The sequence below is a fragment of the Pundamilia nyererei genome, unplaced genomic scaffold (assembly GCF_000239375.1).
Source record: "Pundamilia nyererei isolate P.nyererei 1_Seehausen unplaced genomic scaffold, PunNye1.0 scaffold00045, whole genome shotgun sequence".
Taxonomy (NCBI): domain Eukaryota; kingdom Metazoa; phylum Chordata; class Actinopteri; order Cichliformes; family Cichlidae; genus Pundamilia; species Pundamilia nyererei.
The window spans coordinates 1,614,012-1,640,865 of record NW_005187446.1 but is presented as its reverse complement, the minus strand read 5'-3'; the positions used below and the strand labels follow the sequence as shown (position 1 = coordinate 1,640,865).

General features: G+C 39.7%; 3 protein-coding genes across 4 annotated transcripts; 1 reads left to right on the top strand and 2 right to left on the bottom strand.

Annotated features, from left to right (window-relative positions):
* Window positions 1-285: 285 nt before the first annotated feature.
* trpv6 (transient receptor potential cation channel, subfamily V, member 6) lies at window positions 286-9,712 on the top strand. Its single transcript, XM_005731950.1, has 17 exons — window positions 286-365; window positions 539-686; window positions 782-879; window positions 967-1,089; window positions 1,657-1,797; window positions 1,960-2,058; window positions 5,419-5,594; window positions 5,689-5,835; window positions 5,942-6,021; window positions 6,127-6,262; window positions 7,033-7,119; window positions 7,214-7,290; window positions 7,383-7,548; window positions 7,701-7,767; window positions 7,866-8,134; window positions 8,229-8,335; window positions 9,293-9,712. The coding sequence occupies exons 2-17, from the start codon at window positions 556-558 to the stop codon at window positions 9,522-9,524; spliced, it is 2,136 nt and encodes a 711-aa protein (XP_005732007.1). The 5' UTR covers window positions 286-365; window positions 539-555; the 3' UTR covers window positions 9,525-9,712.
* Window positions 9,713-9,781: 69 nt separating this feature from the next.
* Window positions 9,782-15,282, bottom strand: LOC102209065 (C-type lectin domain family 4 member A). Of its 2 annotated transcripts, XM_005731952.1 has the most exons (7): window positions 15,075-15,282; window positions 14,727-14,825; window positions 11,696-11,803; window positions 11,284-11,412; window positions 10,772-10,923; window positions 10,539-10,636; window positions 9,782-10,248 (listed from the first exon to the last, which is right to left on the bottom strand). In XM_005731952.1, exons 1-7 carry the CDS (start codon window positions 15,163-15,165, stop codon window positions 10,119-10,121), a joined length of 807 nt encoding a protein of 268 aa, XP_005732009.1. In that variant the 5' UTR covers window positions 15,166-15,282; the 3' UTR covers window positions 9,782-10,118. The 2 variants fall into 2 exon arrangements, with proteins under 2 accessions (XP_005732009.1, XP_005732008.2); XM_005731951.2 differs by lacking the exons at window positions 14,727-14,825; window positions 15,075-15,282 and adding an exon at window positions 11,884-12,095.
* Window positions 15,283-17,491: 2,209 nt separating this feature from the next.
* Window positions 17,492-21,619, bottom strand: LOC102208502 (gamma-aminobutyric acid receptor-associated protein-like 1). The gene is made up of 5 exons (XM_013910570.1): window positions 21,426-21,619; window positions 20,446-20,535; window positions 19,731-19,809; window positions 18,785-18,903; window positions 17,492-17,975 (listed from the first exon to the last, which is right to left on the bottom strand). Exons 2-5 carry the CDS (start codon window positions 20,533-20,535, stop codon window positions 17,910-17,912), a joined length of 354 nt encoding a protein of 117 aa, XP_013766024.1. The 5' UTR covers window positions 21,426-21,619; the 3' UTR covers window positions 17,492-17,909.
* Window positions 21,620-26,854: the final 5,235 nt, after the last annotated feature.

The window sequence follows — 26,854 nt, the reverse complement described above, 5'->3', positions numbered from 1 at the left end:
CATTGTCACTTTGCTTTTAAGGAGATCAAGCCAATAATTTTAGATCAGCATGACAAAGGAATTCCTTGTCAACAGGGAGTTGAAGCACAGCTTTCTCTGTGGCACTTCTGACCAGTGAAAGTCTCCTTGCTCATTACTGCGTCACTGTCTTATTCTTACCTGTCAGCTTTCCACGCATCCTCCTTCTCCACCCATTTGCTCTCATATCTCCTCCCTCTTGGCTGGGACATATATATATATTGGTGATGCCACAGGGATTTCATCTCTCCTCGGGGACATTTTTAAAGGTGGTGTGTCCACTTTTGAGTGTTTCTCTCAGTGTCACCAGAGATTGAGGAGCAGCAGTTTCATTGCTTAAGGGTGAGGTAAGACTGAAAAGATTTACTTTAATTTATTAATAGAAAAAACTACCAAAATCAACAATTTTTTTTTCCACCTGTGGATTTAGACTCCATAGCATTTATTTTTCACCCACTCTACTTTTGTCTTTCTTGAGTTTCTTAAAAAACATTCCTAACTTTTCGTTTCACAATTCTAGTCAAACCTCAGGTGCCAATGTCACCGTCTTTAGCCAGATCTGCTCCGAGCGAGCTCAACCATTGGTGGAGCCAGCTGAAGTTTCGCCTTCAGAACAAAAAAGGATGGAATGAAATGCTGGATGAGACATTTCTGCTCTACACAAAAGGGTAAACTCCTGCTGACGCCACTTTCCAGCACATTCAGTTTTGTTTAAAGTTTTACCATAAATCTGATTTCTTGTTTCTGTCCTTCTGTCCCTCAGTGTGAATGACATTCCTCTCTTCTATGCGGCTAAAAACAACAGTGCTGGTTGCATCAAGAAACTGCTAGGTTGTGCATCCACGAATATCTTTGAGAGAGGTACGACTGAACAAGGAGTTTAAACCTTACATTGCTGCCTTTTTGGTGTGTTTTCCGTGATTTTAGAAGGTGTATCTTCTTGTTCAGGCTCCCTGGGAGAGACGGCCCTTCACGTTGCTGTTATGAACGATAACCTGGATGCTGCTGTGGCTCTGATGGATGGAGCTCCTGACCTCATTAACGAGCCCATGACCTCTGAACTTTTCCAAGGTTGACATGCAGAAATTCATAACTGCAAAACACCAATGCACATCATGCAGACTGAGTGCTGTGTGTAACTATATAGATGTCAAGTTGGCAGCTTTTTGGTCTGCAATTCAAATAATTCAGCTTATTAGCAAAATCTGTGAGATTTTTGATACAGTGGATACAAGGGCATGTAAAAGCCTAACACAACAATTTAAGCAGGTTTTAAAAAAATCTAAGGACCTTAGAAAGTAAGCGAACTGAAGAAACTTAAAGAAACTTAAAGAAGTCTTAGTCACTTTCTTTCTAAGCTCCCTAATATTTTAAAAAATATTTTAATTAGTCAAATCATATCACTGAGGGTTTTTTTTTTTAACTTCATTATTTTATTCATCTAACAATAAATCAATAAAGGACAACAAATTCCAATTATGAGGCCTCATCTGCTGCTTTTGGAGAGCAAACCCTGTCAGGGTTACAGTGGTGGATAAAGCAAAAGCATTAAGTGTAGGTTTTACCAAAGCTGGTGAAACGAAAACCAGTGTGTTGGCAGTGAACTGATGTACACTTTCTCTCTGTGCTCCGCCTCAGGGATTACTCCTCTCCACATTGCTGTGGTGAATCAGAACAGCGACCTGGTTCGTCATCTGATTAGTCGCGGTGGTGACGTGTCCACACCTAGAGTCACTGGTCTGTATTTCAGGAAGAGGATAGGAGGACTTATGTACTGTGGTAAGCCAGCATGAGTGAACTTACGTAAAGAAATGTTTCAACCATTAATTACAAGGCCAGTGGCAGGACAATAAAACCCCAAACTGGTCCCAACATATGTGATAAAAAACAAGGCAGAGAGAGATTTTGTGCAAAATAACAAAACGCGTGGCTTTTCATCAGGCGAGCACATCCTGTCTTTTGCTGCTTGTGCTGGGAATTTGGATATCATCTCCATGGTAATCGATGCAGGCGCCAGCACCAGGATCCAGGATTACAAAGGTATGAGCCCTTGAGTGAGAGAAGATCAAGTATTATTTTACACTGCTAGGAAATTTGACTGTGTGACTGCTTAAGCCACAAAATATTCTGCATCCCATGTGTTATTAGGGTCTTATTTTTAATTTGATTTATCACAGCATTGTCTAAAATTCTCACCACTAAAGGACAAAATCAACCCTGATGGGTTTGCCACTAATTGCAGCTTTCTGGGACTGGTCTTGTAATTTAAACTCAAAGAACCTCAAGAATTACTGTCAGGCTCAAACTAGCAATTTTCTTATCTAACCAACAGCTGAAAATGCAAAAAGAAAAATTGACATCAGCCTGAAAAGGTAAAAGTTTCAGGCTTCTTTTTTGTCAAAGCTAAATTATATTGAGGAGACTGTTCATATCAAAGACACTACTGAGGCAATATACAATACAATACAATACAATAAAACGTTATTTGTATAGCACATTTAAAACCAGAGGTTGCCAAAGTGCTTCACATAATCCAATAAAACAGTAGTAAAGTACAAAGGCGGATAAGCTAGCAGGTGGGCGGCATTGTTTAAACAAGCATACAAGTACACAAGTACGCAGATAAGGAAGTAAGACTTAACGATAAAAACAATAAAACAATGTAAGTAAAAGAGTAAAAGAGAGGAAAGGGGAGGGCAAGAAAGTACAATTAAAAGGCATGCTCTAGGAGGCCAAGAAGGCTAAGCTAAAAAGGTTTGTTTTCAATCGAGACTTGAAGGTCTGGATCGAGTGAGACGTGTGAATAGTTTGAGGGAGGTTATTCCAGAGGTTAGGTGCGTTCACCTCTGGTTTGCAGCCGTGACCTAGGTTGTACCAAAAGTAAGACGATCTCAGTGTTCTACTGGGAGTATTCACGCTAAGGAGATCAATAAGGTAGCTAGGTGCAATATTATTTATGATTTTACAAGTAAGCAGTAGGACTTTGAAATCAATGTGATGTTTAATTGGAAGCCAGTGGAGGCCAGTGAGAATTGGGGTGATAGACTCAAGCCTACGAGTACCAGTTAGAAGGCGAGCCCCGGCGTTATGGACAAGTTGCAATCTATGAAGAAGGGCAGAATGAATTCCAGTGTATAGGGAGTCTAACCTGGATGTGACAAAGGCATGGATAAGCTTTTCTAGATCCTCACATGGTAAATATGGCTTGGCCTTAGAAATTAAACGAAGTTGATAGAAACAAGATTTAATAACAGAGGACACATGCTTGTCAAGTTTAGAGGAGCCGTCCTGGTAAACACCCAAATTACTTGCAGAATCAGAAAGATAATCAGCGAAGGGCCCGAGGACACCAGTTAGATGGGCTCTAGGGGTGTGACTGTCAAAGATTACAATTTCTGTTTTCTTGTCATTAAGGATAAGGGAATTGCTCAGCAGCCAGTCTTTACCCACATAGCAAAATTGGTATGACCCGGATCTGGCCCACACAATGTGCTTACACATGGCCCACATACCGCAAAGAACGACGGCCCTTTGGTGGCCCAGATCAGGTTTGCCAGATGTGGCCCACACATGGGCCAGCACAAGGCCAGTTGCAGACACACTGGTGGTCCTGTGCTGGTCCATGTGTGGACTGCGTCTAGCAAACCTGATCTGGGCCACCGAAGGGCCGTCATTCTTTGCGGTATGTGAGCCATGTGTAAGTTGTGTGCAACCACGGGCCAGTTGTAGACACAGTGCTGGCCCTGTGCTGCCCCAGAACAGTTTTAGCTCTGGCCCCAGATGTCAGCCTAATGTGTACCTTTATCAAGGCATGTAATAACAACATGTGCCGGAACATAATAGTAAATAACATGAGAAAACTCTGTTCAGACAGTGAATGGACTGATTCTTATATGGCGCTTTTCTAGTCTCCCGGATTATTCAAAGTGCTCTATACAACATGCCACATTCACCCAATCACACATACTTTCTCTTAACTGAGTGCTACCTAACTGCATTCATACACATTCACACTCTTAACATGCAGACTGGATAAGCCAGGGATGGAACCACTAACCTTCCGATCAGTAGGTAAACTGCTCTACCGCCTGAGCTACAGCCACCCACTGGTGAAGATGAGTAAACCGTCACTAGGTTTTGGATAAAGTGTACACTCACAAACCTGTCAAACCTGCATTTGAAATCTTGGCTACCATAGCAGTATCGTATTGCAACATGGCATTTGGGTCTTCTAACTAAAATAGGAAAATAGGAACATAAATAGTGCCACCATTGCCAGACCTGGTAAATGGTAAATGGCCTGCATTTGTATAGCGCTTTTCTAGTCCATAGGACCCCAAAGCGCTTTACACTACATTCAGTCATTCACCCATTCACACACACATTCACACACTGGCGATAGCAAGCTACATTGTAGCCACAGCTGCCCTGGGGCGCACTGACAGAGGCGAGGCTGCCGGACACAGGCGCCACCGGGCCTGGCCCACATCTGGTTGACATACACCCTGCCATGACACCGGTCAGTCAGATGTGCCACCTTGATGCCAGATCTGGGCCAGACCTGTTTTCTATGGGCCCGGGCCACATAAACCAAACCACAATTGAGCCAGATATGGCATGCCATCACATAGACAGTGCCATCTATGCCAGGCCTGGCCCATATCTGGATGACATATGTTTTTACATGCCAGAAGTCAGCCAGCAGTGCCGGCTTGATACCAGATCCGGGCCAGAACTGCTTGCTATGTGGGTAACTTCACTTATACAATCGAAGAAGCGAAGCATTGATAAAGTATCACCCTCAGTCAATTCAAAATAAATTTGAATGTCATCCGTGTAGCAATGATAAGAGAGTTTGTACTTTTCAATAATATGACCAAGGGGTGACATATATAGAGAAAACAGCATAGGACCCAGCACAGACCCCTGAGGGACACCACAGGTAACAGGGGCAATGGAAGCGGAGTATGTACCCATCGTGACAGAGAAGGACCTCTCCGATAAGTAGGAATTAAACCAACCAAGGACCATACCTGTAATGCAACCAGATGTTCAAGCCTTATTAAGAGAATGTTATGGTCCAACAGCTCAAAAGCAGAGGACAGGTCCAACAAAACTAAGGCCGCGGGGCACCCAGAGTCAGTAATTAAAAGAAGATCATTGAAGTGCCTCGAGAGTATAGGTTAAAAATTTAAAAAAAAAACTTTTTTAAATGCTAAACTAATTGTTGCCAGTTTTTGCTCACATAGCTAAATGTTTCAGAGTAATGACTGATTTCTGGTTTATGGGGACCTTCAGGAGGTTAACCCAGCTGTGCATATCTGAATATGAGCGTCTTATTAACAATTAATAGCTTTCTCCTGTCTTCTTGTGCCTCCTGCGTACACACTCTCCATACAGGCAACACAGTGCTTCACATTTTGGTCTTGCAGCCCAACAAGAACATTGCCTGCCAGGTCATTGACTTGATTATGGCACGCGATGCAGAGCTGGACCAGCAAGTGCCCCTTGATATGGTTCCCAACTCCCGAGGCCTTACACCTTTTAAGCTGGCTGCAAAAGAGGGAAACACAGTGGTGAGTAGAACCTTGGAAGATTCACATGGTGACCCAAACATGAAAGGTGGAACAGATTGTTCCTAATCTCATCCTAACCCCCTGTCTCTTAAAGATATTCCAGCACCTAGTTAACAAAAGGCGTGTAGTCCAGTGGAGTCTGGGCCCTTTGACCTCTCACCTGTATGACCTGTCCGAGATCGACTCGTGGGCCGATAGCATGTCAGTGCTGGAGGTCATTGTGGCCAGCCAGCAGAAAGAGGTACAGAAGAATATGTAGGTAGCATTCAGGAGAAAATGCTAATTGTTATCAGGAAGTTAGTTCTGACTCTGAGATTTTTTATATCTCTTCTATTTTTGCTCTCCAGGCAAGGAAGATCCTGGAGGTCACTCCTGTGAGGCAGCTGGTTAGTCTGAAGTGGAACCTGTATGGGAAACATTACTTCAGGTAAGATTTTGTTAGTTTTGTTCAATCTGAACTAAAATACTTGAATTGTACACATGTCTATTGCTGTTTAACACACTGGGTTTCTTCCTCCCTTTTTGTTGTCAGGTTTCTGCTGTTTCTGTATCTCTTGTACATCGGGACTTTCACAATGTGCTGTATGTTTCGCCCCCTAAAGAACGCTCCAGAGAACTACACAACGTCAGATGCAGACAAAACTGTCTGGGTTCAGAAGACGCTCAAGGTGGGCCAGAACTATGAATTATCATAGACATTAGAAAACCTTAAACAGATCTCAACATTTTACTCACTATACTGTTTGAATGAGACACCTAAAGTGAAATTTTTATGTTCAATGTGCTGACTGTTTTTGAACTATCCCAAAAATATAATTCGATTTTTATTACAGCACATTTATTTTAAAGAGTCATATTTCAGATTAACCTTTTGGAAATAAAATATGAACATTTATAAAACTGACTGCCTAGAAGTAACATTAAACCAGCTCTCACGTGTTAGTACTAATTATTATGATCCAAATAGTCGACCGAATCTGCATAATGAGTACTTTGATTTCGTTTTCTACCCTTTTCTCTTTGTTTAATTTTTTCAGTTTGTACTTCTATTACATGAGTTTTATGGAGTTGACGTTTTGGGTGTAGATGTTTAGGTCAGTCCCCACTAAAAATTCAGATTCCTCTAATTGAATCCATTATTACCCCCTAGTTTCCCAGTCCCCACCTGCACTGGGGCCTGCTACACATTTTAGGAAGGCAACACTTTCATAGCGTGTCACTTCTACTTTGGCAGTTAGTACTTCCTGAACTACTGCACCACCAGAGGTTTTTTTTGCCCCAAATTACTTCAGCCATAACTTACGTAAAAATTCAAATACATAAGATCCACTAAATGCATGTGTAAATGCCAAACTTTACACCTACATAAGTTACACTGTCAGACAATAATGAGATTTTAATATTTATAACAGCATCATTTCCTCTTTGTCCACCTCAGGAGAGTTATACAACACATGGGGATAATGTGCGGCTCGCAGGAGAGATTATCAGCGTCATTGGAGCTTTTGTCATCCTTGTGCTGGAGGTGGACATTTAAAATATGCTTTTTGTTTAAAAATATTCAACAGTACATTACTGTGAACTGTTCTGACCTCATGCATCCCCTGTGCTCCTAACAGATCCCAGATATTCTGAGAGTTGGAGCAAAGCGCTACTTTGGCCAGACGGCACTGGGAGGCCCTTTCCATGTTATCCTGTAAGCAAGCACACACACCCTCTGAGAACCCAAGCAAAGCATAATGTTTGGGAACACTGCCTAACCTTGCTGCCGCTCTTGTTTTTGACCAGTATCAGCTATGCCTGCTTGGTGGTGCTGCTGTGCGTGTTCAGAGCCTGTGAGGTGCAGAGGGAGGCCGAGGTGATGGCGGTGTGTTTGGTCCTCGGCTGGTGTAATGTCATGTTCTTCGCCCGTGGCTTCGAAATGCTTGGCCCTTACGTCATCACGATACAGAAGGTGCGGATGGGTTTCTACACGAGCTCCATGAGTAACAAAAACATGAGTTTGCTCTGCTCACACACCTGCTCACACATGTTTTCATTTGTTGTTTTGGTTTTTGAGGTTTTACATTTTCAGACTGAGCTCGCTTGTGTCTCGTTTCCCCCTAGATTATATTTGGAGACCTGACAAAGTTTATGTGGCTGATTTCCATTGTGCTCTTTGCCTTTTCCACCTGTGAGTATATTGTTAGCAGTGAAAATAAACACAAATTTTACAAAACATTCTTTAAAGGAGACCTTCCTGCTCTCTTACAAACATTTTTTTCTTCTCAGCCCTCTGGATAGTCTACATGACTCAGGAGGTAGATTCCCTTCCTGCGTATCGCTCATATCCCATCAGCCTCTTCTCCCAATTTGAGCTCAGCGTTGGCCTCATCGATCTGCCTGTGGACCACACCATCCCTATACCTGCGATTGTCCATGTGTTGCACTGCACCTCCTCTCTGGTTTCCCACATCCTTCTGCTAAATCTGCTCACCGCCATGATGAGTGACACACAATGGAGGGTGGGCCAGGAGAGAGATGAGCTCTGGAGGACTCAGGTAACAGGGTTATTACACACACATGTGTAATCACCTCTTCAGCGTGCGTTAAGCATTGCTGTGTCATGTTTACAGCTATAATGTTGTTATTCAGGTGGTGGCCACGACGCTCATGCTGGAGAGGAGGCTTCCTCGCTGTCTCTGGCCTCGACTTGGGGTCTGTGGGCTGAACTATGGCCTGAAAGAGTGCTGGTATCTCAGGTAAGATGCAACCTTGTGTCAGGAACAGACGAAAACCCACAGAAATCACCTAACACAGCAGAAAGGGATGTTATCTTTAAAAATAAAGTCAAACAGGAAGTTTGTACAGAAACGACAGCCACAGCTCATGTCACGCTATAAAATGCTCAATTCTTTTTTTTTAATTGTAGTTCTTATATTACTTTCACACCTCCTAAGGCTACACTGCATGTTTTTCTTAGACGATTCTTTTCATTTTTGCGTCCGTCTCATCAAGGTTAAAGAGGAAAAACATTCAGCCTGGCTAACAAAAGCTGCCTTTCAGTACAAATCAATTCAGTCTATTTCTCAACACAGCAAATATTCCTTTGGTTGTGTTTTTTCTTATTTTATCTCAACGGTGAATGCTCATATGAAAGAAAACATGAAACAAAAGCCAAAAGCTTGAACTTCGAAGTGCTGTAACTCAGTTTTATAAGTTCTTTTTACTCTTGACATACAACTTTGAATGCAAGCACTTGTTTGAGCACAAGCTCCTGTTTGTGAGGGCCAACCAATCAGAAGACAGGTAGTTTAAAGTTAATTGGACAAATATGAGTTGCTCCAAGCCAGTATAAGACTAATAAGGATCATTTTGAACTGCAAGTTATGGAAAGCTAGTGTAGACAGGGAAAATGTGCATAATATACCCTTTTAAGTGTAATAGTAGGTTATATATGTATAAGTAGGGGGGAAAATATAGTATTAGTAATACGATAAGAATGGTGCTTCTCACTGCAGGCACAGCAGTTACTCATGGGTGAAGTCCATCAAAGGCTTTCATTTAGTGTCAGTGGGCAAAACTGTTTTCCTTCTGTACGTGAATAAGTTTTTTGTTTTGTAGGTGGGGCCCAAAAAAAAACGGAAACTAAAAAGAAGAGTGTAACATAATTAATTTTGAAACATGCGTGACTTTTTCTTTATTCGTCTTCTTTGCAGGGTTGAGGAAAGAAATGACTCCATGATGCAAAAGATGCGGCGTTACGTAAACGTCTTCTCCAAAGAGGATGAAAAGGAAACGGAGGGAGATGAAAATTCTGACTTCAAGGGAACCTTGAAGCTGAGACTTAAAAACAAAGGAGGATGGTGGGAGCTGGTTCGACACAGCGCTTTAGGTTTGGAGATGGAACAGGATGAGCCAGAGGAGGAACAGAGCATTAAATATGTTTAGAGAGAGACGCCATCTAACCCAGAAGTTCCTTCCTATCATCAACTTTGAGTCATATACATATTAAGTAGATGTAAAGAATTGCTGAATTTCAGTGACCTTGGGGTGAAAGAACCACACTATCTTGATTTTTCAATATAGTAAACAGTGCAATTATTTCCGCAGTATTATGCCATAGAACAGACTGTGATTTTTATAGAAATATGAAAGATGTCTAGCAGGAATATATGCTAAAAAAAACAACAACATAGAGATTCATCTTATCATGTAGGTAATGAGTAATTTTATATGAGAATAAAACTTTCTTAAAACAGTTTCACTGTCACTTCATTTGTAAAGCAGACAGCAGATAATAAAATCATACAAAACAAAGGAGCAAGGCACTTACAAAGCTTTACAATCAAATATTAGAGCAGAAATTATTCCACACTAAGCTGCAAGAAAATCTACTGTAAATAAACTGCTAAGTGTCAGACTTAGCAACTGTTATCTAAAAAGCTTGTTTATATTTCTTTGCTGGATACTGGAAAGAGATGTCTTGGCATGTTATTGTTGAATTTGATGCTTGCTGGCGGAACAGATTTGCTCGCGGTTCTTTTACAAGAGCTGCAGCTGACAGATGAAGTAAGTGGCGACGTTGCAGGGAGCTCTAATCCAGTTTCTGGCAGATGGGCCTGTGCTGTCTAGGATCCCACAATTCCCAGTTCTTGGATCTTCTGCCCAATAGCTGCAAAACAAAAGAAAGAGTCATTAACTATAATTCTGCAATCTATATCTGGATTTTTTTTCTTTGTTTGAACAAAGTGTCCACTTTATTAGGTACACTTGTAATTCAATTTGACAGCTGTGCAATAAATGTTTTATTTTATAAGCTTATTAACACATGTACAAACACCAATATGCACAGTGCAATAGTGGCAACCCTGATCTAAACCACAAACAACTATGTCTAAACTACCCTATTAGTCAATTGTCTGTTTTAATAACTATTTATAGAATCATTTATAGAATAAAGACCTCTCTTGCAGCTTTGTGCTGTCAACCCAGGTCCATTCAGTGCCTTTTTTAATGGTGCCGATCCAGTATTGGAGATTCCCTTTCTGTGTCAGAAAGTCCTAAAAGAAAAAACACCATTGATGCGTAACTATTAGCAATTATTACCACTTCATAAACTGCTTGCTTGTAATATATAAGCATATAGTTAATAACTCAAGGAAGGAAGAGAGTGGCATAAAAGTTATCAGATTCACCTGAACTTCTTTGCTTGTAATAACAGCCAGAGATCCCCCTCTGGAGGTGCAGTTCTGCTCGCTCTGGTGCCACTTCAGTCTAAAAGTCGACAGGAAAAAGCACGATCGGCCAAAGGTCATCCACCCATCACCACACATCCGGCAGCCATGATCTGGAAGCAGAGAGAACAGGAAAAGCTTATTTAAAAAACAGGTTAATGAAAAAGTAAAAAGCTGTTAATCAGACCTGAAGCTTCCCACACTCTTTTTTTCCTTTGCATATTCAAGGGTTTTGCTTGTGATTCAATTTTCATCATATTTTCATCTTTATGCATGTATTTTTTCAGTTGCGCAGAAATCTAAAAGAGTCTCAATTTTTCCTGTTTTATAAACCAAAAAAAAGGAGCCAAAGAAGAACACGAACTTGAGTCGAGACTTGTTTAAAAACTAATTTGAATCATTATGAAAGCAGAACTATAGCTAAAAACAAGGTGATTGAGAAAGAATCCCCCCCACTTTTTGTGCCTGCTCACGTTTAATGTGAATAGCTGGGAACTGGGCCTGGCAGTTCTCGAAGGAGCATCCTGGAGCAAACGCAGGTACTGCTTCTTTAGCTGTTGCACTTTCCTCTACCACCGGGCAGACTGTGGGTCCAGTTTGCACTAGAAATCAGAGCACAATGGGAGGAGATTTGAGAGAGGGAATAATGCCCTGAGGCTGCAGCAAAGCAATAAGCAATAGTTTTACTCCTTTGTTATGCACTGTTATGAGAAATAGAATTTTAAAAATCCATAGCTGAAAACAACTGTGCACCATTTTGATCCTGCTCTGCCAGGACCTTCAGTCTTACGTAATCTGCTTTGGTGTTATAAACATGGTGGTGCCAGGAAGGGTTTGTTATCACAGCGCTGACATGAATTCAGATCCATGGCTGCAGCTACTCACGTTTCAGGCTGAGGATAATGACAACCACCAGAAGGACGATGCACATTAAGGTGAGGAATAAGCACACTCCACGGTACAGACGCACATTTCCTCCAGTCGGTTCTTTGCCTGAGGAAGACGACATCAGATAAATGTTAATGAGCACAACAAAGACCGCCATGAAGCCTGCAAAAGCTGCAGCTTCCTACCTTTCTTCCCCTCCAGTTCAACCGATAATTTGGGTTGCAAGTTTTCATCAGCCTCATCTTTCTTATCCTCACCGTAACTGCGGCAGAATTTAATATACATGGAGAAAAACGTCCTGGTATTTGAGAGAAAGCTTGTTTGCCCTGTTGTGCTCCGTCTTCTCTGCTGACTCAAGACTGGCTGCAACAGTGCAGTTATAGGACGCCCCCTTTGTCTCATCACCATAGCAACTTGACCTTCATAGATTCCTAAGTTATTCATGGAGCACAGTGCCTGGCTTGTCCTTGAATGACCCAAACTTTAAACTCTCTTCCTGTCTCTCTCATTTTAAACATTAGCCTGTGTGTGTGACAAAGTTCCGAGAAAAACACAGACACAGCAGACTTTCTCCTTCAAAACAGCAGATAACTAATTTCAGATCAGTATTTATGTCTAATGCTTTGGAGATACGGAGGATGCACACGTCACTGATGCAGATTTGAAACATTAGTCTGTAAATATCATGTTATAGTGCAAGGTTTTGCAAAGAAAGAGGACGTGGGTGACGACTTAATGAAGCACAAGAGAGCAAGACTTGTTTGTTTGTACCTCAGCAATGTAATAAAAATATCTTCCATTAATCTAATTAACAAAATATTCTTGTAAACAAAACCATTATTTGATTTCACCAAATTGCAAAAAAGAACATGACTCATGCTGTGATAGCTTTAATTGGTTTTGTTGCCTTTTTGCGGGTTAGTGATCATAAAAAAGTTAGACACATTGCTGTGCCATGTTGTCATGCCGTCTTATGTACTTATTTATTTATTTATTTATTTATGCAGCTGTTGTTGTTGTCTTAACGACTAAACTGACTCACTACAACAATAAAGAACGATGGAAGTTCAACACAAAGGCCAAACTACAACAGGTTGTGAGTAATGTGGTTAGAGGGAAGTTTAGTTAAAATTGTTCTTTGTAAAGACACACAACAGACAGACTTCCTGTCAGACCGTTTTGCCTTCAGGCTGTGGGCGAATTTTTATTCGCACTGGGTTACATTAACAGCACAGCAACCTCAAACTACATGTGGTCTTATCATAATGGTTGCACGCAAATTGGATTAAAATGATGTAACAGATGAAGGAAAAACTCATGAACTAAGCTTAATTAACCAACCTAAATTATAGCAGTAGCATTTCATAACAAAGCCCAGATCTTACAGAGTAATTTTACACAATTACGTAAGTAATTCTTCTGGACTTAGGATGTAATTTGATTAACTAAACATACTTACTTTTAGTGATACTTAGCATTTACAGTTGACATACGTGAAATTTAATTACTATAGGTATTCTGGACAGTTTCCAGTATATACCTACAAAGAGAAGAGTAAAGAGAAACTATTATTTTATTTTATTTAATATAATATAGTAATATAATATATATTTATAATGTAGTAAGGGAGGTTCCGACCCTTTACGATACAGCCAGTACCTTTGATACTAACGTGTAGATAGAAGGTAATTATTAGTAAAATATTCTATATCACATTTTACTCTATAAGAGACATGAAAATTAATGCTAAACAAATCATTAATAAAGAAAACATTTTGGTAATTAATTGATTATATGATAACATAAATGATTATACAATTAAAAAACTAAACAAGAAGAGGGCACAATAAGTTTTTCTCTAAAGTATCCCAAAGTACACACTAAAAACATTTTTTTCACCCTTCTTCTCTCCATTAAAACGGAAAATCCTGAATCCCATGTTCTGCTGAGCCTGCTTAAAAGCATTTTTAGATACTAAAAATTGCACAATTTCCATGTGATTTAGACGAATTAAACCGAAAGCGCATGACAATAACACCATAAGTTGCGAAATCATGAAACGCCACCAATATATCTAGTTCTATTTTCCTGTATATTACTCTTTAATGGTGAGATTATTGATTATGTTAAGTAACAGTTTTATTAGCAGTGGCAGCAGTATTAATAGTGCTTCTAATTATAAGACAGCAATATTTCAGAGTACCTTATATTTCAGGTAAACTTACATTGTTACTCCGCAGTGATTTTCATTTTTCTACTTTTTAACACAAATTCTTTTTTATATATATTGCAATATCTCCAGACATTAGTAAAAACACATTTTCTTGATGCATATCATTAGCATTATAAATGCTTGGGAAAAACTGAGGGAGCTTTTTATGCCGAAACAATTTACTTAGGACAAAATGGTCCATAAATTCATTTGTTTTGAAAAGCAACAAATAATGTATCACGTCAAAGATCATTGTCTTAATAAAGACAAGAAATCTGCCTCTACATTGTAAGTTTTAGTGTAAAACAAGAAAACATCAACAATAAATCACTAAAAATAAAAAGACGGTCACAGCCCTAAATACTGCAAACTGAAACATTTAATACCATATATCAAATATTCAGTACTATATTTATTTGATAATCCTACAAAAACATTAAAAATAGTATTATACAGACTACAGTAAATTCTACAAAGATTTAAACATGCGCAATTTCACTGCAATGGTTACTATTATACACATTTTACTGTAACTGGTGATGCGGTTTGAAGATTACCAAAAAAAACCCACTTCTGCTTTTTTTTTTCTTTTCTCTTTGGCTGAATCGTTTTTTGTGAGAAACCAAAATATTTACTGCTTTAATTTATCTCCCAGATGGTAGATTATAAAGACAAAAAGCACATTTATTATTATTCTGTATAATAATGATACTAAATCCTGTGTTTTACCTAAAGCACGTACTGAAAAAAGAAAGAACGAGCCCAAACTGGGCAACCAACCAGCTGAAGACACAAATATTTTGTGTAAAACTGTACCCAGTATTTGTTTTCGTGAACCAGCCGCAGAGAAAGCTTCTGAATAGACATCCTCAGATGAAATTTGCAGTTTGGCGTAGTGGTCTTGTTCTGCTTCCTCTAAAGATAAAAATACAGATGGACACATTTTAGCAAGAGAAATGAACCAACTGTGGTCGGCTTTCAAATAATCTGGATTTTCTAAAGTAAACTTTTTTAAAAATCTCAAAACTTTTAGGATTTTCTTTTTATTAAACAAGTTTTGAATCTTTTGCACAGTTTACTTACTTTACATAACATTTGCATGACTTGCATACATAATTTTCATTTAGACTTTGGTACAATGTAAACAGCTTCTTTTTTCTTTACCTTCTTTTTTCACCTCCAGCATCGGTTCGCTCGGTCCTTCATCCCCTTCTTTGGCTTTTTCTGTCTCTTTGGGGATCTCTTGCATCTCCATGGCTCCCCTCTTCTTGTTTTCTCACAGTTTCGATTTTGCTGGAGCTTTTTAGACCTGCCTAGTCAACTGACAATGAGCTTATGTAACTTGTCATGCAGTTGCACAGACACTAAGTGACTTAGACTTGAACTTGGACTTAGACCTTTTATTGTCATTGTACAGTTGCTTGCACAATGGAATTATGTAACAAGACCACAGGGTTTAAAAGTAAAAGACAATATAGAAGAAGAAAAAAATATATAGGAACACTATGTACACTAGAATATAACAAATAATAAAAAAGGGTGGATGGAAACTGCACATCTGCCAAAATATTGCACAAAAAAGACATTTTACATTAAATGGAGAGACATCTAGAGCTGGTAATGGAGTCCAGGATGGAGAGTGGACACCTTCTCTGCCGTTTTGATGACCAATAAGGAGAGAGGGTCTGGATGACCCTCTCTCCTTATTGGCTGTTGTGCAACCAACGTACCACACAGGGATGGCGTGCACCAGCACACTCTCGATTGTGGCACGATAGGACACACTAGGAGGTCAGTCTGCAGCCTGTTGCATCTTAGAACCCTCAAGAAATGGAGGAGCTGCTGAGCTTTCTTCATTCAGGCTGATGTATTTGTAGTCCAGGACAGGTCCTCAGAAATGTGGGTACCGAGGAACTTGAAGGAGGACAACCTCTCCATGTAGTCACCTTTTATGGAGAGGGGACAGGTGGTTTTCCTGTGTTTAGGGTAAGGTTATTGTGGTCACACCATTCTGTCAGACCCTGGACCTCTGTCTGTGTTGTCAACGTTGGTGATGATTCTCATCAGGGTGGTGTCATCTGCAAATTTGATGATGATGTTGCAGGGTTGCGGGGGGTGCAGTCACTGGTGTAGATGGTGTATGGGAGAGGACTCAGCACACATCCCTGTGGTGAGCCAGTGCTGAGTGACAGGGAGGACGATCTGATGACAGATTGTGATAAAGTTTTTGATCCATGCACATGTAGCGGGGGGAGGAGTCTAAGTTTACCAGCTTGGCTATAAGGATGTCTGGGATGATGGTATTGAAAGCCGAGCTGAAATCAATGAAGAGACTTCCTTACTGAAGTCCCAAGATTCTAAGCAGAGTTTAGGGCAGTGGAAACAGCATACTCTGTGGAACTGTGAGGGCCAAAGCTGAGTGGGCGGCAGTCCTTTATGTGCTTTAGGACCAGCTTCTCAAAACACTTTGCAACCACTGGTGTCAGTGTGATGGGTCTGTAGTCATTGAGGCCACTGATGATGGTGGACTTGGGGACTGGTACTATTGTCGCTGATTTCAGGCAGTGAGGGACAGTGGCATGTAACAGGGAGAGGCTGAATAGTCTGGTGAACACAGGAGCTAGCTGGTCAGCGCAGACTTTGAAGACACTCCCAGGTATTCCGTCAGGGCCAGCGGCTTTTCTCTGATTAACTGCTCTGAACACATTGTAAACCTGGTGTTCTTGGGGAGTAAATGTGTGTGGGCTGTGCTCAAAGGCGGCTATGGGCAGGGTGGTGTGAATGGTAGGGGTGTTTACAGTTCTCTCAAAGCAGGCTAAGAAGTGGTTAAGTTCCTCTGCTAATGAGATGTCTATTTTATCTGTATTTACCTGTAGTTTGTGATGTGTTTCAGGCACTCCCATACCTTCTTAGAGTTGTTATCTGAGAAGCGATCCGATAGTTTATTTAAATAGTCAAGTTTTGCTGCTCTGATGCTTTTTTTAAGGTCTGCTCTTTCTCTGCTCTACATATCCTGGTCCCCAGATTGGTATGCAGAGTTGTGTGCCTTTAATGATGCCTGAACCTTACTTGTCATCCAGGGTTTATGGCTGTGGTCTACCCGTACCCGCTTTCACATGGTGACAGTGTCCATGCAGTGCTTGATGTAACCTAGCACTGCAGCAGTGTGAGTCTCTAGGTCGACATGTTCGAAGACACTCCACTCTGTGAAGGCAAAACAGTCCTGCAGCTGAGCCAGAGCTTCCTAAAAAAGGTGTTGATAGTTTGGTTGGTGCCCTTTGTCCTTTTCCTGAGTGGTGTGTATGCCAGGACAACGAGCAGAGAGAGGTGGTCAGACATGCTCAGGTGGGGGAGGGGAACAGATCTGTAGGCTTGGTTAATAATTGAGTAAACATGGTCCAAAGTTTTGTTCCCTCTCGTAGGGCATTTCACATGTTGAACAAATTTAGGCAGCACAGTTCTTAAGCATGCTTTGTTGATGTCCCCGCAACAATGTGTACTCCTCTGGACACGCTCAGGGGTACTTCACGTTAGCCGTTCAGTGGCAAACAAATAAGAAAAGAACGCACACAATGGATGGCTTCTTTTTTTTTTCCACAAAAGTTTATGATAATTTACAAAAACAAAAGTACTATTTGCATTAAATACAGGTAAGTGAGGAAAAAAAGAGCTCTCTCAACATAATTGCAATAAGTTCCACTTCTTACAAAGAATTCGTGCTTTCAAACCTTCCTGTGTTTTTGTTTACTGAGTAAGGAAATCAACATGACTTACCCATCCTTCTCCCCTTAAAATACTGTTGAAAGTTAAAACCATGCCAGCACCACATTGTTTTATACAAAGCTTTTCTTCCACCATGCACGGTAGTTACTCATCAAAGCTACTATTATAGAGAATAAAAGGTGGATGTGAAGCATTTCGAAACAGCCCCAATTCTTTCTTCAGCCCATATCACTCTTCTCATTTGCTCTCTTGCTTGCTTGAGTCTTTCGTTCGTCCTCATGCACCGTACACGCTCTCATTACTGTAGGACATGTAGAGAAACAGGTCCTCTTCATGGTGCTCCTGAACACATTAAAATAGCAGGGAATAATCCACAAATGAGCATGAAAAGTTTGTGAACTTTGAGACACACAACAACAATGAAAAACAGAAGTTTATTTTGGATGTGAAATAAAACAAGTCAGCAATTTATCTAACTTCCTTCTCTGACGAAGTGTAAAAAGAATGGGAAAAAAATGTGTCTTCATTTACACGTTACCTTTAGAGCTAATCAAACCCTCAACTGTATCAAGATGTTCACTTCTCTTTTCTATATATTCTGATTTTGGCATCACTTTTCGGATGATAGAATATCACTTAGCTCATCCTTACTTCTGTTTACTTTCTGTTAGGCGCGTATTAATAGGATTAGAAAAAGCGAAGTAACACTGCTGCCTAAGCAGATCTGCCAAAAGAGTTTCAGAATGTGAAGACAAATTCAGTATGTTATGCCCAGAGCAGCAACTTTTTAAAGCTTTTTCCTACTTTTTAAGCCACTTAACATGGACCTTCAAATTATTCAAGCATTAAAAAGGCACCGAACTCAAGGGATGAACCAGTGTTGTGTCTATACATACCAGACAAATTAGCAGAGAACCAATTTTAATTTCTTTAGTTGGATCTATTAAAAACATTCCCGGTTTGTGCCTATTTCAATACATTTCTGCACCTATTTTCCATTTTCCTAGAAAAATATAAAGAAATGAGGGGCTACTCAAGACTATTCCACAGTGTAGTGTTTTTTGCATTTTTTGTTTTGGAAAAGGAAAGCAATCTCTAAATGTGGATAACTGTTGTTGTGAGTCTGTGCGTGCGTGCACTGAAATGCTTACCTCATATACTGCAGAAAGAGGGGAGCTGGATGGGGGAAGAGAGTTGTTGACAAAGAAGAAGAGCGCCTCCTCTGGTCTCAAAGACACACGCTGACGGATTAGGAAGCACAACTGGCCGACTAAAAAAAGGGGAAGGAGATAAAGGAGTGGATGGTCAGTGTATAGCAGACACAGGAGTTTCACTTCATGTAAGATGAGAAAGGGGGAAAAAACTGATCATGACAAGTCACAGATCAGTCTGTGACTCAACCAGTTACCGTAAAACAAAACTTCTGTAAAGTTAAGAGAACTACCAATATATTAAAGAGACCAATAAAGGAGAACTGGAGAGCTCTCTGTAATTTTATCGAGTTATTATCAAACAGACCTATGATTCCCAAAGTGTGGCTGGTGCCCCCTGGTTGACAGGGAAGGTACTGCGGGAGGGTTGCAGTAATAGCAGAATTTCGTTTGAAATTATGAGTATGTACAGTTACATATATATGTAAATAGTACTTTTTATTCACTTTTGATTTACATAAAAATGCATTAAAACTGGTAATGGGAGGTGGTTAGTTTTGTTTTAATCAAAGTGAATGGCCTCTTACTGTGCTGCTCCTCCACTGACACTTGAAAATCTCTAAATATGTTTAAAAAGATGCCCGCAAAAGCTTTTAACTTATTAGGGACATCCTGTCTGGTCCAAAAGCTTTGGAAAGTACATCATAGGAGATACGGTTGGCTTGTGTGGATAGAGCAGATATTTGCTGTTTAGTCCTGTGTTGGCTGATCACCAACACCAGAAGAGCAAAGTTGACACTGGCTTAAAGTAATTTGAAAACAGCTTTGACATTGCATAGTTTGTCAGGCCCTGTTAAAATATAACACATCCTGCTTACAATGACTCTTCAATCATTCACTTTTTAATTTTTCCTTTGGTTTCAAAATATCTGTAATGTCGTTTCACCTGTTAAATCGGAGGGTACTAAGTATTTCTTCTTGTCCAGTTCAGGAGCTCGTGACCTCGGGGACCTCTCAACAATGATCTGCAAAAACACACCCCGAAACAAAAAGCAATCATTAACAAACAAAGGCACAGAGAACAAGTACCTGAATATAAACAAGAAAAAAATCATTTATATATATATATAAAACAGCAGTCTACATACCACCAATTAAAATGAGTCTTAAAGAATAATAATGTTGTTGTCTTTTTTTTTTATTACAAACCTATGAAGTAGATCTATTACACTTTTATTTGCTTTCTGTCACATATATACTGTTACAGTGGTGGGTGCTCACATTAAACATGGCCAAAGTTCCAAATATTGAGGTCAGCAGATGTCCAAATAATCCCTGAGAGGCAAAAGTGCCACTTTAAAGTGCCAGCCAATCAGATGAAAGTTGTCTTAAAGGGAGAGTGGCTACAACAGTTGCTTTAGAGAGATGATGAACTGAGGTCCAGTAGAAGACAAACAAAGATCTTTTTTTTAACCGAAGATAGAGCCCAAGAATTAAAAAAAAAAAAAGCTTAAAATGACCATAGAAAGTCCACCTTAAATTAGCTGTGCATAATTTTCAAGAGTAAATTGCTAAACTTGTTAAGGCACTTTGTTGTCCATGTATAAATTTATAAAAATTAATCAAGTCTACTGGGAAAAAGTCACTGTTGTTGTACTCACCGGTATCTTGTCGGGATGCTTGGCCCGAACTCTCTCTCCCTCTGCTCTCCTCACTTCTAGTGGTACTGAGCGCTGGTACTGACTGCCCATCTGAAACCATACACAGGGAAACATGAAGTTTCTCACAATAGCTATATTTATGCAGTAGACAAAGGAGAAAGCACACTGGTGGACTGACTTCAGTGCCCAGTGCATTCAGTTAACAAGTGATGATGACAGCTGGAAGAGTGCATCATTGTTTAATATCAATCCATCTTTAGGTCAAGAGTTTTGCAAAGGTCGTATTAGGAGTTGTGGACATTGTGGACATTGTGTACATTGCACATTTTTGTAAGCAGGGTTAGAGTTTTCCATTAAAATAAAAACAACACAAAATTGTACCTTAAATCTATCTGTCAACAGCACAATACCCATTGCCGTTTTTGGAACGGGAAATGTATTTTTATTTTTGTCAAACTTTGCAGACCTCACAGTCAGCTCTGCAAAGTTATGATGGGCTAATTTTTTTTGATTAGATTTATTTTTAGGAAACAAAACAATATTTACATGTTCATTAACTCTACTAAAACAGGGCACGACCATGACAATTAGACTTAAAACGCATTTTAGGTTCAGTCAGGTTGCTCCTGGTGGACAAAAATAATGTATGACATTTCCTTGACTGATTTTTATCAGTGTAGAGATTGTGCAGATTGTACAGATGTACCGTTGTGATCATGGTTACACCCGTTTGTGGGTTCACGTAGGTTGGGGTCATTATGAAGTTAGGCCACGTCATTTCTCACAACAGCACCGGACTAAGCTCGCTTCCCGTATGTTAGGCAACCATAAAACAACCAAACCCTTAAAATCATTCAAGTCCAAGTGCCTCCAAGTCTAGCATGTAAAGGCCGATCGTAATTACAGTGAGAGAAATCCGATACGATGCTATGTAATGCTAGTAACGGCAGCTAACGTATCAAGACTGACTGCTCACATACCTTTAAAACAAGTTTTAGTCAAAACAGGTCAGAAAAAAAGATATACTCCAGTGATGCTCTGGGCTTTCAAATTTCCCCCCCAAAAATAACCAGAATTCTTTTTAAATGCTAATAAAAAACGCACGAGACGGCTATCGCTGTCAAAGATGTCGACCGCTCTACTTATTCTGCTCAACGAAAACAACAACAAACACTTTAAACCCCGCCCTCTGTAAACTTAGCCAATCGGGGACGAGCAAGTAGATTGACAGCGGAAAGCACGGAATCTATTGGGTGGATTTCTCGATCCGTGACCAGTTGTCACCGCCTCATATTCCTTGAGTGACGGCAGACATAACCAATATGTGGCTGTATGTGAGATTGCATTTGAGCCAGGCCCCACACCCATGATCGCACACAGTCTGGCTACGTGCACAGCGTGATTTTTTTTCTTTATCTGAACTGTTCATTTTGTTCTAGAAACAGCTCCTGCAGACGCATGCCAGCAGTTTAATGCAAGTGAACTCTTACTGTGTACGTGCAAAATTACCGCCGGTGGTGAAGTTTTTGTTTACAAAAAACAACATTGATTGAAAGAACTCCAAGCGTGCACAATGTTCAAATACGTGTTGTACATTGTTTTGTTATGTTTTATGCTGCTGTATGTACATCTTGGATATGTCCTGTAGATTTTGCATTATATGAGTCCACTCTCCTGCATGCAGGGCCCAATTTCAAAAACATACAATGCACAAAAAATACACCACATAAAGATTAAGATTGCAAGATCGATTACTTAATGCAGTGTATCAGGTATGGAAACTTTGTCTGCTGGATTGTGGATTTTTTATAATAGCTCTAGACAGTTGCATTTCCCAATACGAATCCACAGAATGAAGCTTCAGGCAGTTTAGTTTAGGCATGTTTATAAACCATGCAATTATTCTCATAATTACAACTAGGGAGGTGAGGTTAACATTTTCTGCTGCTCGCCTTCTCTATTTATGTTTTCCATGTGGCACATTCTGCCTTTTTAAGTGTATTAAAGTTGAAACGTTAACATTTTTGTTTTGTTAAAACTCACGCAACTCAATGTCTGGCTTTAGCTAGTTGTGTAAATTGCTATCATAAGTTATACATTGTTACTGATAATGCAAACTAAAGAAGTTTTAAATGTTTATTGACTGCTGTGAAGGGAATGAATGGCTCTACTCACGTTTAACCATAAAGTAAACACAATTCAACATTAACCCAGCGTGAAAACTTTACCTTGGGCGACATATATATTTTAAGAAGCTTATCACTCCTGGGAAAATAAAAGAAAGCTGCATTTTATGCAAGCTTTTATAATAAGGTGACAGACACAACTGCTCTTGTCTAAGTCTCTTATGGTGAATCAGCCCATAAAAGCAAGGAGTTTTGTGACATTCAACTGGAACATCATCATCTGTAGGCAGCTCTCATACCAGACAAGTAACCAGTTGCTGTAAATCTCCACTGTCTGCAAAAAGCAAAAATACAAGATAAATGAGATAACGGAAGGAAAACTGTGATAAGACTGAAAAGATGACGACACAAAACTGTCTGACAGGATGAAGCAACTGGTAATGAGAGATTTCCTTGTGATGCAGATCCAGTGCTTCTGATATTCTGTGGGAGGCATTCTGCAGAGATTTGGGCCACCCTTGCATCTAATCTGCATTCAAAGTCCACCCTTAAACGAGACCAGAGACTCAATACTTTAGCAGATGATTTCATTACTCGAGTAATTCAGAAGAGAAGAAAATGAAAAAAAAGAGATTTATCAACAAGACGTCGAAGATATTCAGACTACTTTCTATTTAACTTTAATCTTGGTATTTTTTGTGAAAAGAGAGCATTGCTGTACCCAGGGGTGCCTCCAAGTGGGGGACCGCGGGGAGGGGGGGGGCACAATTTGCTTTTCTTTCTCTCTTTTTTGTCGTATTTTTCAAGTAACCTATATTTGACAACAGCATAATAAAACTTGTAATTCCGCTTTTAGCGTGCCACTCCAATCCTTTTAGTGGCCCCCATATGGCCACACCTTTGGAAAAATCTGAAGGAGACCCTTTCTTTACCTTCTCAAGAAGTTTTAGTTTTAATTGTTGCCTCTGCAATGCTGCGTGTTGTTTTCTTGACAATATTCTGGTCCGAAACAGCATGCACATGTTCAGGTCAGATAACAGAAAACAGGAAAGATGAAATATGCAAAGGTTTATCGTGATAACAGTGTATGAAATAAGAATCAGCACAATTTTAAAATATACATTCCTCTACCAATTTTTTTTCTTAATTTTCTTCTTTTAGCAGCAAACAATTTTACATCAATTTTCTATATTGTTCTATAAGCATTAATATACAATCCTAAAATATGACACCTACTACCTACCACCAAGACATTTTCCTGTGAAGTCATATGACCCGTGACATGTGCCTCTTAGATTGACCAGATGCTGCCAAAACCACTCATTGTGCATGAATGGACCGGGGAAACCCTGGGATGACTTGGCATGCTAATGTGTGGCTGTTTATCCCAATTTAGGTGAAGTGAATCAGAGAATGGAAAGATATCTTAAGTTTGAACTTGTTTCGTAGTATAGGGCCCAGTTTAACTGGGGATCCTCTTTTGTGTTTACATACTTCCTGTGTTCCAGTTATTTCTGTACACAGATTCATCATTTCCCACTAACAGCAACAAATTACGTCATAAAATTTATGAGATTAAAGACATTCCAGGAAAAAACAAATTCCATGAAAAGCTTGTGCCAAATCCATGTCAACATCACCTTCAGACAATAATGTGAGACAGGATGACAGGGGCGTACCACTGTGCCTCTGTGCCAACAATCACAGGTGGATGTTAACCCTGTGACACCATTGATTCCTTGATTGATAATTGAGTTTGCCTGCTGTTCACTCTGTGAGCTGTATATCACTTATGACCTATTTTAATAAGTGAGCATCACAGCTTGACACATACAGTCATTATTCTGTTCACAATAAGCAACTTTCCTTCATTTTTTATCAGCTCAGACAATTGTTAGATTTGTCGAGTTTTGTTGAGCTTTGTAATTCAGGAAATAGCAAAGATCTAATCAGTAGCCGATTTCCTTACTCTGTGGGTGCGTCACCATAAAATGTGCAGTGGAAAGTTTAGCCTTGCACTAAAGGACACTAACTGAAGGTTAAAAATGCAGAATTCATTGGATGCGTTCTGATCTACACTTGTAGCACACCCATTTGGCACGTGACTGCACGGATAAAAAGCGCTCATTAATAAGGAAGCTTTTTTGTTTTTTGCTTTTTTAACTATCCAAAAGCCATAAAACTTTATTTACTAGAGAGATATGTCGAAATTTTGAGATACTGCCTCGAAAAATGTCTACTTAGTGCTAGCTGGTTATTTATTTGTTTAGTAAGGGGGGAGCAAGCTTCGTTGGTGCTCCTGATACTCCTGTGAATGCATATCATGAGCATGATTTTGTTTTTTTAACACTAACCCTCCTGTTGTTTGTGAGATATTTCAGATATTTCTGTAATGATTTACAGTAAGGAGAATGTAAGTCTGATCAGGTTCCCTGCACACACATGTGCACACACACACCTTGCTAACTTAGATTCATAAATCAGTATTACAGTCCAACAAGCACTCTCTTTTCACTCCTGCTCTTGCTAGCTGGTAGCCTTGTGATTGGATGGATATTTAACAGCCAATTCAGTCTATAGATGGCTGACATTGATAGTTTCAAGCTAATATTAAATGTCTAATAGCAAACATGCATCTACAGTATTATTAAGTTATAGTGCATTTATTTTCCCCAATGAATTGGACGTATGAGATCAAATATATCTTACCTGTGTTTCCCGCCCTCCTTGTATATGTGGCTTTTAATTTAATGTCGCACCCTGCCCTTTTTTTAAAATCTGTACAGATACAGTACATGTACATGTATCGCTACATTTATATTAAATACTGTAATTAGTATTCCCTTTGGCAACTTTGAAAATTAAAATTAAAAAAAGAAAAGAAAAAGCAGTGGATCTCAGAGCCAGCTTACATAGATAGTCCACAGAGAGCATGCGCGATATTCCCACCGACTGACTACTTGCTCACGTTGCAGACACCCAGGGATGCTGTAGTCTGTACCCTGAGACCCTGAGTGGAAGCTGAAGGTGTGGGACTCTGTAAGCTGAGCTGTGAGCGTACTGGAAGAGGTGAAAATGGACTTTGGAGAAAACAGGAGATGATGAGGAAGTGAAATACAGTGTGAGAAAACAAGAGACTTAGGATCGGTGTTTTTGTTGTTGTTTTGTGTGTGCCTGTGTGCTTTGTATCGTTGGGTTTAGACATAGATTAGATTTTTTTTAAATTTAATTTATTGGGGGTTTTTTTCTCCATAGGTCAGTTGGCTTAATGAATTTCATTTGTCACAGTGATTTAAATTATAAGCTGAGATCAGTTTGTTTAAATGCCAAAATAAAAGTTGGCTTAAAACAATCAACAAATTAATGACACATCGTTTAACTGGGATCGGAGACAAATAATAAATAAGCGATCTTCTCTAAGCACAATTTCTTTACCAAAGTTTTAAATCTACCAACAAATAAGTGTTGTGGAGTTTACACCATGTCGTAACAAAAAGACAACTGTCTGCAATATCAAGGACAATGGACAACATGCTGCTGACATGAGGACTCAGAGGGGACCAGCTGCATGTCTCTGCTCACTGTACTTTCTCATTGCAAATTCATAGTTTTATAATTAAACTGCAGGTGAACTCAACATCATCTAGACGATTTAATTTCCTCTATTACTGCGTCACTTGTAATAACACAAACATATTTCTATATTTTTAAAAAGGCTGTTTTTATGGAAATGTGGGACTCTAGGAGTCTATTCCTGGGAGCACAGCACACACAATTGCGTAGTATTTGTTGTCGGAGGACAAATATTCAGATTCCTAGTATTCCTATTGGAGTCCTAATTTTAGTTTACAATTTCCTGTCGTGGAGAGAAAGAGAGGTGCAGCCACTTGCTATGTCTCCAAAACACCATCAACAGTTAACATGTTAAAACTGGTCAGCAATTTAAGCACATAAAGTGAAGTAATTCAAGGCTCCACCATTATGCCTGCACTGGTGCAGGGCAAACGTTTACAGGCAAGTCTAGATAGAGTAGATTTTTGTTGAAACTTGTCTGCAGTTTAAAAAAATATGTGGTTCAACTGGAAATTGGGCTATACTCTTGTTTATGCTTGAGCTGTTGGCTTTAACCTCTCTATAGAGAAGACTGAATCTTTAGTGGACATAACGGTGTCTCAATAGCTTCCCTGTCGGCCACATTCCCAAAATTGTCTTTGTTTAGGTGCAGCACCATAAACTAGTCTTAACCCACAAATAACAGCAGCATTAGCTTGAGTTTTCTCCCA

Bases quoted from the DNA above. Each gene is read 5' to 3' on its own strand.
- trpv6 (XM_005731950.1), top strand. From the start codon at position 556: ATGTCACCGTCTTTAGCCAGATCTGCTCCGAGCGAGCTCAACCATTGG. The intron at 687-781 runs GTAAACTCCTGC...TCTGTCCCTCAG, and splicing joins TTTCTGCTCTACACAAAAGG to TGTGAATGACATTCCTCTCT. The intron at 8,135-8,228 runs GTAACAGGGTTA...GTTGTTATTCAG, and splicing joins ATGAGCTCTGGAGGACTCAG to GTGGTGGCCACGACGCTCAT.
- LOC102209065 (XM_005731952.1), bottom strand. From the start codon at position 15,165: ATGGAGATGCAAGAGATCCCCAAAGAGACAGAAAAAGCCAAAGAAGGG. The intron at 11,804-14,726 runs GTACAGTTTTAC...CGTCTTCCTCAG, and splicing joins TTCACGAAAACAAATACTGG to GCAAAGAACCGACTGGAGGA. The intron at 10,924-11,283 runs GTGAGCAGGCAC...CTCTGCTTCCAG, and splicing joins CCCAGCTATTCACATTAAAC to ATCATGGCTGCCGGATGTGT.
- LOC102208502 (XM_013910570.1), bottom strand. From the start codon at position 20,535: ATGGGCAGTCAGTACCAGCGCTCAGTACCACTAGAAGTGAGGAGAGCA. The intron at 19,810-20,445 runs GTGAGTACAACA...GTGTTTTTGCAG, and splicing joins AGCATCCCGACAAGATACCG to ATCATTGTTGAGAGGTCCCC. The intron at 17,976-18,784 runs GTAAGCATTTCA...TAATGTGTTCAG, and splicing joins CTCTTTCTGCAGTATATGAG to GAGCACCATGAAGAGGACCT.